Raw genomic sequence first — 14,888 nt, 5'->3', positions numbered from 1 at the left:
TAACCCAGTGTACATAAACAAAGGGGTACACAGACTTTAGGTTTGTATGATTGACTCTGTTTTCTACCTATGGTCCGCCAACCCTCTCTAGGTGGGGCCATCCTCTGTGCTGAGCCTAGAGAAGTGGGAGCCATCTTCTGAACCAGGTTGGGTCTTGTGGGATTGCCCAGAAGCCTCTGCACTTTCATGAGGCTTCTTGGGAAGGTGGGACTACCTCAAGGTGGGGCTTCCTGCCATGAGACCTGCTTTACAACCCCTCCCCCCCGTCAGATCCCTTGCTGGGAACTTGGTTGGTCACTGGTTGACAGGGCTGGAAAGGAATTTTGCTCATGCCAAACTGGCATGCAGTTGTGAGCTTTTCACTTTCCCCCTCAGCAGGAGCTCTGTAGGGACATTTGACAAAAAAATAATAATCTGTTTCTTGTCATAACTGTGGAGCAGGAAAAGGAACAAGGCAGTGCGTGGGGTCTTGCGGGCAGTGCATTAGACAGCCGTAGCTTGAATGTGCAGTGGGGATAGCTTTGTACTGCTCAGCCAAGCTGGCCAGTGAAACTCACATACTTGGCCTGCGCCACAGTGGGAACGTTACGCTGGCAATGTCCAGGAGGGGACCCCAGCAAATCAGCTGGGGTGGATCATCAGGAAGCCGGTCATTATTCCTGCCCATGCCTAGACAACCCTGTATATTGCTGTAGCCAATAAAACTGTGTCCAGTTTTCACGCACAACTGCACTCCACATTTCAAGCATCATCATACTACTTTAAGCAGCCATGGTGCCCCCCAAAGAATCCTGGGAAGTGTAGTTTGTTCTGGGTGCTGAGAGTCGTTAGGATAGCCCTGTTTCCCACACAGAACTACAATTCTCATAACTCATTGGAAAGAGGGTTTGATAGTTAAACCCAATGCTTTTTTTTCTTAAAAAATTGTTTAGGGGTGCTCTCATTTTCCTACTCATATTGAAAGACTACCCCTCAATGAGGCCAAACTTAGATTCACAAAATGTTTAGGGGTATGTGTACCCCTGCTTCCCCCCAGAAAAAAGCACCCATTAAACCACTCTGGGAACTATAGCTCTGTGAGAGGAATGGGAGTCTCCTAACAACCCTCAACACCCTACAGTTCCCAGGATGCTTTGGGAGAAGGCATGCCTGTTTAAAGTGGTATGATACTGATTTAAATGTACAGTGCAGATGGGGTATCAATCTCCCATTTGCAGTGGCGTAGCGTGGGTTGTCAGCACCCGGGGCAAGGCAAGTAATTTGCGCCCCCTAACCCATGGATTTGCGCCCCTAACCCGTGGATTTGCGCCCCCTAACCCTAACCCCCAGATGTTGCGCCCGGTACGGCCGGCCCCCCCTGCATCCCCCACGCTACGCCACTGCCTATTTGTTCCACTCCTGGGATGAGGCCCACTCATACATGGATGCAATTGTAGAGTCCCAGGCCAGCAACCAGAGCTAGATGCAGAAGGCATGCACTTAGAATTAAAAAATCATGGACCCGGGGATTTGATCTGAGCACCAGAACTGAACAGAGCTCACAACCCTTTTGCACAAAAATCCACTCCTGGTTCCTTCATTTCGGCAGAATAATTTAGGATGCAGGAGTCATTTTCTTGCTGCTATTGTTAAGCAATTGGTAGTCAGAAATCCCTACTGATCTCCTGCAAATCATCCAGGCTTTCTGCCCATTTCCAGTTACCGCCCTCATTGATCATTCTGTTGCCCTCAGTCAGGAATGTACCAACTAACTGCTATGAGACCAGGTTCAAGTTACACAGAGAAAACACCAGCGATGCTTCCCACTAACCTACACTGCAGTAAAGTAGTGAAATATTCCTTTTCAGCTAAGACAGGATGTCCCCTGAGTGGTTATTTACATTATTTCAAGAGTGAATTGCCAATAAACCTTTTAGGCCGTTTCTGGCTCAACTGAATGGAAAAGAAACTGGCAGGAAACTCGTAAAGTTGTGTTTCAGTAGTTATAGTTCTTTTTGTTTCTTTTTTAAAAAAATTAAGGAGAATGCAGCCAGGAAGAGTGAGAATACTTTTTTGGCACAAAATGGGAACATTAGTTTGCTCCCAGTGGTGAGCAAGTGAAACTCTTTGAGTAAGAACTCAAGTGCCCAGTTTAGGAGAGAGAGGGATTGGGAGTTCAATTGGGAACCAAAAGTGTCACTATAACTTCACTGCGCATGTGACCCCTTGGCTGGACCAACATTAGACTTCCTGTTGTGCCTACTGAACTGGAGATTATTATTTCAGAAAGTTTTTAATGTGTGGTGTTTTGCTGTGTTTTTATTATGTTATTATGTTGGAAGCCACCCAGAGCGGCTGTGGCAACCCAGTCAGATGGGCAGATTATAAGTAATAAATTATTGTTGTTATTATCACTTGTGCTTTAATATTCTGCCTTTTCCCACCCTTAGTTCCCTCCTTACCTGTGCTTCGTCCTTGACGTCTGCGTATTCCTCTTTCATCTTCTTCTGGATGTCCTCATCAACACTTGGGTCCCCAATCCTGTTGTAGAGGGAAGAGGCTTCTTCCAGCAGCCGTTCCAACAGGGCTGACTGGTTTAGAACATCGTTCAGCAGGACCTGGGCATGGCTGAGCTGCCACTCTTTCTCCTTCAGGCCAAGCTGCAGCTCTATGTCAGGCTCCAAAGTCACCTTCATGTTGTGAATCCATACGTAAAATTCATCTTGGGCTTTCAGGTATTCACTCCAGTGTAGCCACACCCACTCGATACGGCTGCAAAAGGATAAACAGAGAGTTGGGTTATGGGAGCGATGGACCTCTTTCAGAGCAGTTGGCCGTGTTCCCTTCCCATACTGCTGTTGTCACTATGGTTGGTCTCCACCCCCATCGTTCAGCCCGGACACTGAGGTCCAGCTCCGAGGGCCTTCTGGCGGTTCCCTCACTGCAAGAAGTAAGGTTGCAGGGAACCAGGTAGAGGGCCTTCTCAGTAGTGGCGCCTGCCCTGTGGGACACCCTCCCACCAGATGTCAAGGAAATAAACAACTATCTCACTTTTAGAAGACACCTGAAGGCAGCCCTGTTTAGGGAAGTTTTTAATGTTTGATGTTTTAATCGTGTTTTTAATATTCTGTTGGGAGCTGCCCAGAGTGGCTGGGGAAACCCAGCCAGCCAGATGGGCGGGGGTATAAATAAATTATTATTATTATTATTAGTCCTTCAGCCCCAGTGGGGAACCTCCAGCCTGTGAGGTCTTCAGCACTAGGCTCTGTTTCATGGATCTCAGGGTTATAGTAAAACACAAGGTAGGGCCCACTAGCCTGGTCCACCTCTGCTAGTGCATCATGGAAGATGGAGCAAGCTTGTTTTCTCCTGTTCTGGAGGGTAGGACTCAAACCAATGGCTTCAAGTTACGAGAAAGGAGATTCTGACTCAACATCAGGAAAAACTTTCTGACAAGAAGAGCTGTTCGACAGTGGAACAGTCTCCCTCAGGAGGCTGTGGACTCTCCTTCCTTGGAGGTTATTAAGCAGAGGTTGGATGGCCATCTGCTTTAGCTGAGATTCCTGCTTTGCAGGGGGTTGGACTAGATGACCCTAGGGTTCCCATCCATTTCTATGATTCTTACCACAGATAAAATGGTCTGTACGTTTGCTATGAATGTGCTATAAGGGAGAACTAAATATTGTTGTGTCATAATAGTTTTGCTGGATATGGAGGACAACACAGTGTTCGAGGTAGGGACTTCCACTGCCTTAGAGGGGCTATATATTCCCCGCAGCCAAACTAGGAGAACAAAAGCAGAGTCTGGGATGTCCTGGAAAAATGACAGAGATGGTGGATCAAGTTTTCTACATAGAAGGTTCTGTGTTCAGTCCCTGGCATTTTCAGGCAGGTCTGAGAATCTCCCCTTGAATGAAACCCCAGGGAATGACTGTCAGGCAATGCAGACAACAATGAGCTATATAGACCAACAGTCTGACTTGGCAAATGGCACATTCCTACGGCTGGAATCTTACCTGTGACAATGCGTAATGTATATGGCTGTCTCTTCCCACATGGCTTTAATATCCTTTAGTTTGGATAATATCTCGTGTTTCTTCTCCTCGCCGGTGCACTGAAGGAGAGCGTCGGCCTTCATGAGAACCAAGTCCATCTTCAACCGGCCCTCAGGTTCCAAAGCACAGATTTTCTGTTAGGAAGAATCAAACATTAAAATTAAACCACAAATAGGTTTTTTTAAAGGGGACTTAGGAGCATTGCAAAACCCCATTCCACCTTTCGTGGGGAGACTTAGGACCAGAGGGCCCTTAGAGAAAGCAGAAGCCAGGAGATCCAGGTTATGGGTCGTAAAACTATCAGGTTTAGGAAGGGTCTCTCAGCAGCCCTAAAGAACTGCTGAGATAGTTGCTTCTCAGGCCTGTGTGCCCTCAGGAAAGGCAGAGAAGGCGCTGCCTAAGTCATGGTGCTAGTGCCATCAGCCCCTGAAGGACGCCTTAGGCTATTTTGTACTATTTGTTTTGAAAATTGTAAACCACCTTGCGTGCGCCTTGGCAGGAAGTTGGTATATATAAATGCAATCAACCAACAAAATGAAAATAGTATTAAAAAATAAATCAATATCCAAGCAGGCCACAACCCTGTGGCAGGCTTCCAGGGAGCTGGCTGTTAATTGACTCGATCTAATAATTCTATGTACGAATCAGGCTTCCACAGCTTGATCCACAAATACAGTCGTACCTCTTGTTACGTTCGGTTCAGGTTGCGTCTTTTCAGGTTGAGTCCCGTGGCGACCCAGAAGTAACGGAACGGGTTACTTCTGGGTTTTGCCTCTTGCGCATGCGCAGACGCTCAGAATGACATCACGCGCATGCGCAGAAGCGGCGAATTGCGACCTGCACATGCACAGATGCGGGTTGCGTTCTGCTCATGATGCGAACGGGGCTCAGGAATGGATCCCGTTTGCAACCAGAGGTACCACTGTACAAGGGCACAAGGAAGCCAAATGATGTGGGGGACCCCCCCCCAAATTAATGCATGTAGGGTAGCAGAACTTTTGAGGTGAAGGCTGGGTATGCACTGTACATTTAAAGCACATTTAATATGCATGACTTCCCCCCAAAGCATCATGGGAACCATGCTATGTTAAGGGCGCCAGGAATTGTAGCGCTGTGAGGGATAAACCACAATTCGCAGGATTCCTTGTGGGGAGGTGATGTGCTTTAAATGTAAGGTGTGCGTGCAACCTAAGGCCCCATCTGCACTATGCTTTTAAAGTCACTTTAAACAGCCATGGTTTCCACCAAAGAATTCTGGGAAGTGTAGTAGGGTGCTGAGAGTTGTTAGATCCCTGTTCCATTAACGGAGCTACAATTCCCAGAGGGACTTAACAATGAATCCCACTTCCCCGGGAACTCTGGGAATTGTAGTTCAGGAGAGGTAAGATGAGAGAATCAGAGCATATGAGGAGAGAAGGGAGCATGTGATCATTGCAGCACTTATCTGATAGCCACACCATGGTATGGCCATGATGTCTAAATTAAACCTTAGGTTGCATCTCCCCATAAACCAGGGTGTGTTTCTATAGAACTAATTAAAATTCCCAGGAGCCAATCCCAGAATATAAACTGCACTAGGTAACAAAAGGAAGATCTATAAATAAACCTGAAGCCAGGTTTCAGAACTCATTAGTGCTCGCAGTAATGGGAAGGTGAATAGGTGTTCTTGAGAAAATCTGTTGCAATGATGACATTCTCATTTTTCATGCTTTAAAAAAAATAAATCTCTGCTTTCCTTGGCTGAAGATTTCATTAACAGATTAATGGAACATAAATCATATAAATCAAGTATGACTATAAACTGCCCAGCTCGGAAACAGCAACTTTGGAGCCAAAGTTATTTAAAAAGCCAACAGCCAACGAGATTGAGACATTAGCAAGACTAATTTCTGTATGTAACGATGACTGCAGATATGAATTAACCATTAGCTAATTTAATCATTTAATAGGAGAAAAAGACAGGGCACAGAGGACTGGATTGTGATTAAATCAGAAGGATGTGCCATAGCCTTTTGCTTTCAGATGCCTGCAGCCAGGGCTTTTTTTTCAGCTGGAACTCACCAGAACTCAGTTCTGGCACCTCTCAGGGGGCTGCCATTGATATTATAAGAGAACATGGGAGGCACTCATGGCGAGTTCTGGCACCTCTTTTTCTAGAAAAATAGCACTGGGGAGCACATCTGGAGCAGGTCCTCAGACAAGGATCTCAATGTCAGGGCAGGTTCCGATGGTAATCACAGCAGTAACAATACTACATCTGAAAAAAATGTCTGAAGGAAATCAGGTGTGTGTGTGTGTGTGTGTGTGTGTGTGTGTACCTTTGTGTCTCTTAGCCTGGCCTCCAGGGCAGACCTAGGTCCCTTGGTGTTGTCATTGATCCGCAGTCTCTCCTGAATGGTCTTCATCCAGTCTACTGCCTTCTCCACGCTGCTGTCAAATTCATCCTGTGGCTGCTGGGTCATTGCATTAGATGAAACTAAGGGAGAGAGAGGAGTTTGAACAAGCTTACTTTCCTGAGGCATTACTATAGCGCTGAACCACTTTGGACTAAGGCTACTCAATGGATTTCAGTCCACTTTTTTTTTTTTTTTTAAGGCAAGCAACCTGCTGCATGTTTCCTGGACTGATATGCAAATCGGAACGCGGTTCAGTTCTCTGAATTCTGTGATGTAGCCATCTCCTTCAAAAAGGCATATTTGAAGAAACAAATGCGCATGGGGGGATACGTTAAAAAATAATGCACTTTTTGTGCAACATTTTAAAAAAAACAACTTGCACTTGTACAGTGGTACCTCGGGTTAAGTACTTAATTTGTTCCGGAGGTCCATTCTTAACCTGAAACTGTTCTTAACCTGGAGCACCACTTTAGCTAATGGGGCCTCCCGCTGCTGCCACCGGAGCATGATTTCTGTTCTCATCCTGAAGCAAAGTTCTTAACATGAAGCACTCTTTCTGGGTTAGCGGAGTCTGTAACCTGAAGCGTATGTAACCTGAAATCTATGTAACCCGAGGTACCACTGTATATAGAAACAGAATGGGACCGATTTACCAGTGAGAAACGGACATGAAATAGGCTGATTGTTTCATCTCTGCTTGGGACACTGTGGTATGTGGATGGGGTGAATTAAAAACCAATAAGCACTACATAGGTACTTCCAGTTCCTTGCTCTTTGCTGATTCCAAAACAGGATTTCTTTAGCTTCTCCTCAAGTGTGCAAATGTGCCAATTATCTGCACCATCTGTGCACCTCCATACCAGGGGAAAATGCTTTCTGCTCATGCCAAATCTGGTATGCCATTTTGAACCAGGGCCATGTCTGGACCAAGTTCACATGCAAATCGACACTGCACCTCTGAATACCAGTTGCAAACTGCAGGCCGGTGAAAGTGCTGTTTTGCTCATGTCCAAGCTTGCAGGCTATCCATGGGCTTCTGGCCAGCCACTGTGAGATCAGGATGCTGGACTTTTGGGCTATTGGCCAGATCCAGCAGGGCTTGCCTCATGCTCTTATGCCTTCTCTCTGCTCGGCTGGCATGCCCCAAACTTTCAGTTGTGAGGCTTCATTACAACAAACATCCTCTGGGCACGTAAAGCTTTCAAACCTGTCACACAAGGTGAAACTTGCCTTCAAGTGGGCAGGGTTCATCTAGGGACAGGGTATATTTCCTCATAGTGAAGAACAAAGGGAAATAGTTTTGAGCGGTGTATACAGAACCTGCCTCCAAGAAGCCTCCACACGGATGGGAATCTGCAATTGCCCAAGCTTCGCTGTGTCAGCTGAAGAATTTTACTGGGCCAGGGAGGTGATCAATGCCTGTTTACAAGAGGGGGTGGTCCTTGCCTGTTTGAAGGAAGCAGTGGTAAAACCACTCCTTAAGAAACCTTTCCTGGAATCAGAAAACCTAACTAACTACCAGCCAGTTACTAATCTCCCTTTCCTAAGCAAGGTTCTGGAGCGAATGGTTGCAGACCAGATCCGGGCGCTTTTGGAAGAAACTGATTTTCTGGATCCATTTCAATTGGGGTTTAGGGCCGGTTTTGGCACAGAAACTGCTTTGGTTGCCCCCAACATATTTGACTCTCTATTCGCCAGTGACAGTGACCATAACTACATTATGTCTAAGAAAAGCCCTACACAGCTGAGCCAAAATAAAGTTCAAAACCGGAAAAAAACAGAAAACAAAAAATGGCTATTTCTATCCAAATCTCTCCCCCCACCCTGAATTTTCAAAAAACTTTGTGTCCCTCCTTCCACAGAGGCCAATATCTCTCTCTGGCACTAATTCTAAGCATTAGCTTCCTTCCAGAGACATTGACTGTCTATTAAGGACTATTAATCAGTAATCTCCCTAATGATGGAAAGCCAGAAGCCTCCGCAATACCTTTGACTGCCTGAGCAAGGGATTCTTAAGCATTTTTATCTTGCAAACAGACAAGCGGGGGTGGCTGATAGCTGATCACCTAATTGGCGGTGACAGTGAGCCCCCCACCCCCACCCCATGAACTTGGCACTGTTTGCGAACCCAGCTTGCAGAAGAACGGCTGGGAGCTCACTTTCAGCTCCCAAATGGTCCTTTGGAGCCACATTCCTCACTGTGCCTCACCTAACACCACACATGATGTCAGGTCCAGAGCAGGTGAAATAGCCTTGCAGGCAAAGTTTGGCTTGTATTGGGCCTAGTTAAGGCCACTGAGCTGGATGTTCTCTGTGCCTGCTATAAGATGGTTGGTTACAGAGGGAAGGTAACAAGAAATGCAACAAGAAAAGGCTTTGAGAAAAGTAAACACTGTCCTGATCAACAGAGAAGTGAAATTCCATCAAATTTAGAACTACCATCATCACTTCATTTTGTGATGTCTTTAAATGATTGCAAAATCTCTTTGTTAATTCAGCAGTTTCTCCTGACAGTAAAGACATCGGGGAGGAAGACTCAAGCCTGAGGCCTAATCCCAGTCTCTGCCACAGGTACTACCTCAGTTACCTTCTGTCTAAGCCCCACTATTCAAGCATGTTTGTTTGCTTGCTTTTCTTTATCTATTTATACCTTGCCTTTTTACACCGCAATCCTAGAATCCAAGAATTGTAGCGTTGGAAGGGACAAGGGGGTCATCTAGTCCAACCCCCTTTAATGCAGGAATCTTTTGCCCTATGTGGGGCTTGAACCCATGGCTCAGAGATTCTGAGTCTCATGCTCTACCAACTGAGCTAATCACAGTCCTTACGGGACTCAAGGTGGCATACAGATAAGAATAAGGACCACTAAAAACATAGAAAAAGTAACCATTAAAAAGAAACAATTAAACACTGATAGAATTAAAGCAGTATACATAAATATATTAACACCATACCAAGCATTACAATGAAAACAGCACACCAGCCCTTTCATTAAAAGTGGTCAGTTTCCCAAAGCATGTTGGAACAAGAAGGTTTTCACCTGCCAGTGGAAAGACAGCAAGAAGTGAGCCAGTCTAGCTTTCCTAAGGAGGGAGTTCAAAATCTGGGAGCCACCACTGAAAAGACTCTGGACAGTTGTAAGTACAACTGTTCATAGAATCTGTATAAGGCCTTAAAGACTTAAAGACCTGGGACCAGATCTAGATTCACATTTGAGGGTGCACTGGGCAAAGGTTCCGCTGTCCCTTTGCCTATCAGCGGCCCCGTCAGGCTTATCTGGCTGTGGAAGCAGAGTGCCCAGCAGCACTGCAGAGCTGGGGCTATAAACTCTTTTTAATTTCCCAGAATGCATCAGCAACAGGCCTTGGCAGATGTGAAAGCATCCCAGATGCAGCTGTCAGCAGGGCACACGGGAGCTTAATGCAATTATCTGTGCTTGTTTCACTTCCCAGTTACTCTATATACAACAGCCGTTAAAAAGAGAAGAGAATAACGAGTAATCTGTTTGGCTTTCTACTTCATGTTTTGGGTTTGTTCTTCTTCCCCCTGTCTCAAAGTGCCCTATTTTTAACTGTGTGAATATACTGCTCAGACAGACACACATTTTAAGTATGCCCCCCCCCCCGGTTGGCTTTTCCTTTCTGAGAAAAACAGAGATCTTATCAGAGATGTTTCCCCCTTCCCCCATACAGTGGTTCTCAATCTGTGGATCCTCAGATGTTGTTGGACTGCAACTCCCATCAGCACTGAGCTCTGGCCTTGCTAGCTAGGGGTGATGGGAGTTGTAGTTCAACAACATCTGGGGACCCACAGGTTGAGAAAGGCTGCCCCATCACAAAGCACCATGGGCCACCCCAATGCTTTCATCATCTCAAACACTAGATACTACAAAAATTATTGGAGAAGCACAAGCCCAGCCCAGAGGCCTACATTTTCAGTTAAGTGGCAACTTAATTTAAATGACTAATCTTAGCAAAGTGAACTGCAGGAACTAGCTACGAGCAACGACTGCATAGCTAGCCAAAAATTCGGGGCATTTCACAAACAAAAGCCTTATTTGCAATCCAGCCTATGATCCTGATTTGTGATCCTAGTCTGCAGGCAAGCTCTAACCATAGTTTACTGTTCAGACAAACTAGAAAACTATGGTCTGTCACAAACAAGGTTAGGAAATTGAGAATTATGGCATGCGGCCAGAGGAGGGGAGAATTTGAAATCTGTACGAGGGTCTGTGGTTCTTTGGAGCTTGTTCACATATGGGCAAAACATCTCAATAGGCCAGGATATCAGGAGGTCTGCACAATATAGGGAATATATAGGCCCTTACAAGCTCACTGGAAGGACAGATCCAGAAGCTGAGGCTCCAGTACTTTGGCCACCACATGAGAAGAGAAGACTCCCAGGAAAAGACCCTGATGTTAGGAAAGATTGAAGGCACAAGGAGAAGGGGACGACAGAGGACAGGATGGTTGGACAGTGTTCTCGAAGTCACCAACATGAGTTTGACCAAATTACGGGAGGCAGTGGAAGACAGGAATGCCTGGCGTGCTCTGGTCTAAAGGATTAAACAACAGGCCCTTACAAGGCTACCATTCTATGATTCAATAGTGCTGTCTCTGTTGCCTTTTTGGTGCTTATGGAATACCTTTGAAACTGAGATCTTTCCCTGTCTGCATCTGAACTGGAATTGTTTTAAAGGTTTTTAAAAATCATTTTACTGGGGGGGGGGACCCAGTCCAAATATGCATTATACAGTGGTACCTCGGGTTACATACGCTTCAGGTTACATACGCTTCAGGTTACAGACTCTGCTAACCCAGAAATAGTGCTTCAGGTTAAGAACTTTGCTTCAGGATGAGAACAGAAATCGTGCTCCGGCGGCGCAGCAGCAGCAGGAGGCCCCATTAGCTAAAGTGGGGCTTCAGGTTAAGAACAGTTTCAGGTTAAGTACGGACCTCCGGAACAAATTAAGTACTTAACCCAAGGTACCACTGTACAGTCATACCTTGGATGCCGAACACCTTGGTACTCGGACGTTTTGGCTCCCGAACGTCGCAAACCCAGAAGTGATTGTTCTGGTTTGTGAACTATTTTTGGAAGCCGAACTTCTGACGGGGCTTCTGCAGCTTCCGAATGGCTGCAGGAGCTTCCTGCAGCCAATTAGAAGCCGCATTTTGGTTTCCAAACGTTTTGGAAGTTGAACAGACTTCCGGAACGAATTCCATTCAACTTCCAAGGTATGACTGTACTCAGAAATTTTCTTTATTATCCAAAGCACTGCAAAATCCAGAGCAGTGTTTTCTTCTGTTTTACGTATACCATTTAATTATATTGACACTGAAACAAGTGATCCTTGAGAAGGTGCAGTGACACCTTCATTGTCAATATTTGTCATGCAATCCTGAGAACCTTGCAAAACGTCACTGCTGGTGTTCTGTGTATTTTGGGGAGTTATTTTGTGTCTGTATTGTCTTATTACATAAATGTCATGGCCACTGGTCCCATCACCTCCTGGCAAATAGAAGGGGAAGAAATGGAGGCAGTGAGAGATTTTACTTTCTTGGGCTCCATGATCACTGCAGATGGTGACAGCAGCCACGAAATTAAAAGACGCCTGCTTCTTGGGAGAAGGGCAATGACAGGCCTAGATAGCATCTTGAGAAGTAGAGACATCACCTTGACAACAAAGGTCCGTATAGTTAAAGCCATGGTTTTCCCAGTAGTGATGTATGGAAGTGAGAGCTGGACCATAAAGAAGGCTGATCGCCGAAGAATTGATGCTTTTGAATTATGGTGCTGGAGAAGACTCTTGAGAGTCCCATGGACTGCAAGAAGATCAAACGCATCCATTCTTAAGGAAATCAGCCCTGAGTGCTCACTGGAAGGACAGATCGTGAAGCTGAGGCTCCAGTACTTTGGCCACCTCATGAAAAGAGAAGACTCCCTGGAGAAGACACTGATGCTGGGAAAGATGGAGGGCACAAGGAGAAGGGGGCGACAGAGGACGAGATGGTTGGATAGTGTTTTTGAGGTTACCAGCACGAGTTTGACCAAACTGCGGGAGGTAGTGGAGGACAGAGGTGCCTGGCGTGCTCTGGTCCATGGGGTCACGAAGAGTCGGACACGACTAAACGACTAAACAACAAAGAGGTGGATTTGTCTTGGGCTGCTCGTTAGTGCAAGAGAAAGTAGACATGAAGGGGCAGTTGGGTGTTTTAAGCATTTCAAATGGAAGATACGCTCAACTGCATTGGCTGAAACTGTTTTGTCCACGGGCAGCACATTTACACCACAAAGTTAAAGTGGTTTAAAAGTGGCTTAACTGACAGGGCTCTACCATCTCACCCAAGGAGGGATGGATCACGATCTTGCAGATCAAGAAAAGGCTGTCGCAGCAAAAACTTCAAAACCCTTGGCAACCAAGTATCTCAACAATGTCCTTAATTTTAAATTGCAGAATTTTTAAATTCTGATTGAGCATGGAGATTTTATCTGCTTAGTGGTGTTTTTATGTTTATATTTTGTGCACACGTTGCACCAGCTGGCGTTTTAATTTAGTTTGGTAGTTTTACCTGCTTAGATGTGTAGGATGTGAAACACATAGCAATTAAGTTCAACATTCCTAGAGTGGACATGAAATGGGATGTTTGCATCAGCCAATAGAAAACTTCCTGTTTCCTCCTGGGCTGGGACAAACTTCCTCTGCATGTGACTAGAGATGGTTGAGACCTTACCTGTCCAGGTGACAAAAGGACCAGGAACAAAGCCCACTCTCTCTCTCTGACTCCATTCCTCATAGAAGCAACATCTCTTTTGCTAGAGATGCCCTGTTGGCTTCCAGCCAACAGAACACAAAGGAACTATATCCTTATGGGATAGAATCCACATGTATATACTTTGTAACTAAGTCTGCCTTCAGGGATCCATCTGTGAACTGAATGTGTGAGTAAACTTCTTTTATACTTTTACACAAGATTGTGTTGTGTCTATTCTTTTTAAGGGGGAGTAAAGGGGATTACCGGGACCCAGGTGGCGCTGTGGGTTAAACCACAGAGCCTAGGGCTTGCTGATCAGAAGGTCGGTGGTTCAAATTCCCGCGATGGGGTGAGCTCCCGTTGCTCGGTCCCTGCTCCTGCCAACCTAGCAGTTTGAAAGCACGTCAAAGTGCAAGTAGATAAATAGGTACCGCTCCAGCGGGAAGGTAAATGGCGTTTCCGTGTGCTGTTTTGGTTCCCCAGAAGCAGCTTAGTCATGCTGGCCACATGACCCGGAAGCTGTACGCTGGCTCCCTCGGCCAATATAGCGAGATGAGCGCCACAACCCCACAGTCGGCCACGTCTGGACCTAATGGTCAGGGGTCCCTTTACCTTAAAGGGGATTACCAGGAATCCTATATTGAGAAGCTTAAATGAGCTTGGAAGAAGCTAACCACTGTGTATTTAAAAAGGGAATGTTAAAACTCTGCTAAATTATAGAACTGAAGAAGTGTGCGTGCACACGAAAACTCATACCAATAACAAACTTAGTTGGTCTCTAAGGTGCCACTGGAAGGAATTTTTTATTTTGTTTCAACTACAGCAGACCAACACAACTACCTACTTGTAACTAGAACTTGCTAGCGCAAGTTAGGAAGGACATTATGAAACAATATATCCTCTCCTGCCTCCCTGAACATTCCCACAAGTTGTTTGTACATGTTTGCGTTTCCAAAGGCCAGTGTAAAAGCTGATGCAAACAGAATACCTACATCTTGATCTATCAACATGGCTTTACCAAATAAAGATGGGATGGACCAACCAAAGCCTGTCGCATGTCAGTTTTCCTGGTGCTCAGACACGTTTATCCTGCTTTCTGCAGACTTTCAGAAAGAACACATGAAATTGTACACATTGTACACATTGTACACATTTCAGCACTTTCCCCCTGAAGTACACATTTTGTATGCTTTTTAAAACATCACATATTTACAGTTGCACTTCTGTGATCTGAAATTGCATTTCAAAATCTGGAGAAGTGCTCAATCTGAGAAAGAATGGCAATACTTCATAATGTGTTTCCTAATCCACTCTTTGTTACCAAAGCTGTTCGGATGAAAAGCAAAACAAAAACGAGCTTCTGAAAATTCCTGGCACTCCTTTTTTAAATACACATTTAAGCCAAAAATCTATACTGTACAAGGCTCCTAAATAGCTCCGGCATGTCTCAGATTACCCCACGTTCCACACCTGACCGCCATCCAAATCCCAATTCTTATGCGAATACTGTATAAAAACATGGAGATAAGAGATGCTGCAGAATATTGACCTTGCTTCCCATTTGAGATAATGGATTGCTGTCAACTAAATTTTACCCACTGAAATTAATGGGCATGGCTAACCTGGGCCTAATGACTTTAAATAGGTCTACGCTGAGTAAACCTTAGCTGGAGCAATCCTGGCATTTTCCAGCATTACAACTT

General features: G+C 45.4%; 1 protein-coding gene across 1 annotated transcript in view; it reads right to left on the bottom strand.

The window, feature by feature from the left end:
• Positions 1–14,888, bottom strand: part of SYNE3 (spectrin repeat containing nuclear envelope family member 3) — an 89,638-nt gene that overhangs the window by 51,096 nt on the left and 23,654 nt on the right. The window contains exons 3-5 of the mRNA XM_053375800.1: positions 6,353–6,510; positions 3,996–4,168; positions 2,442–2,751 (exon numbers count right to left, since the gene is read on the bottom strand). Of these exons, the coding sequence (XP_053231775.1) occupies positions 2,442–2,751; positions 3,996–4,168; positions 6,353–6,496 (627 nt within the window). The 5' untranslated portion in view covers positions 6,497–6,510. The remainder of the gene's footprint in view (positions 1–2,441; positions 2,752–3,995; positions 4,169–6,352; positions 6,511–14,888) is intronic.

Source organism: Podarcis raffonei, chromosome 1 (assembly GCF_027172205.1).
Source record: "Podarcis raffonei isolate rPodRaf1 chromosome 1, rPodRaf1.pri, whole genome shotgun sequence".
Classification (NCBI taxonomy): domain Eukaryota; kingdom Metazoa; phylum Chordata; class Lepidosauria; order Squamata; family Lacertidae; genus Podarcis; species Podarcis raffonei.
Note: the sequence above shows the minus strand (reverse complement) of the source record. Positions and strands in the feature narration are given on the sequence as shown.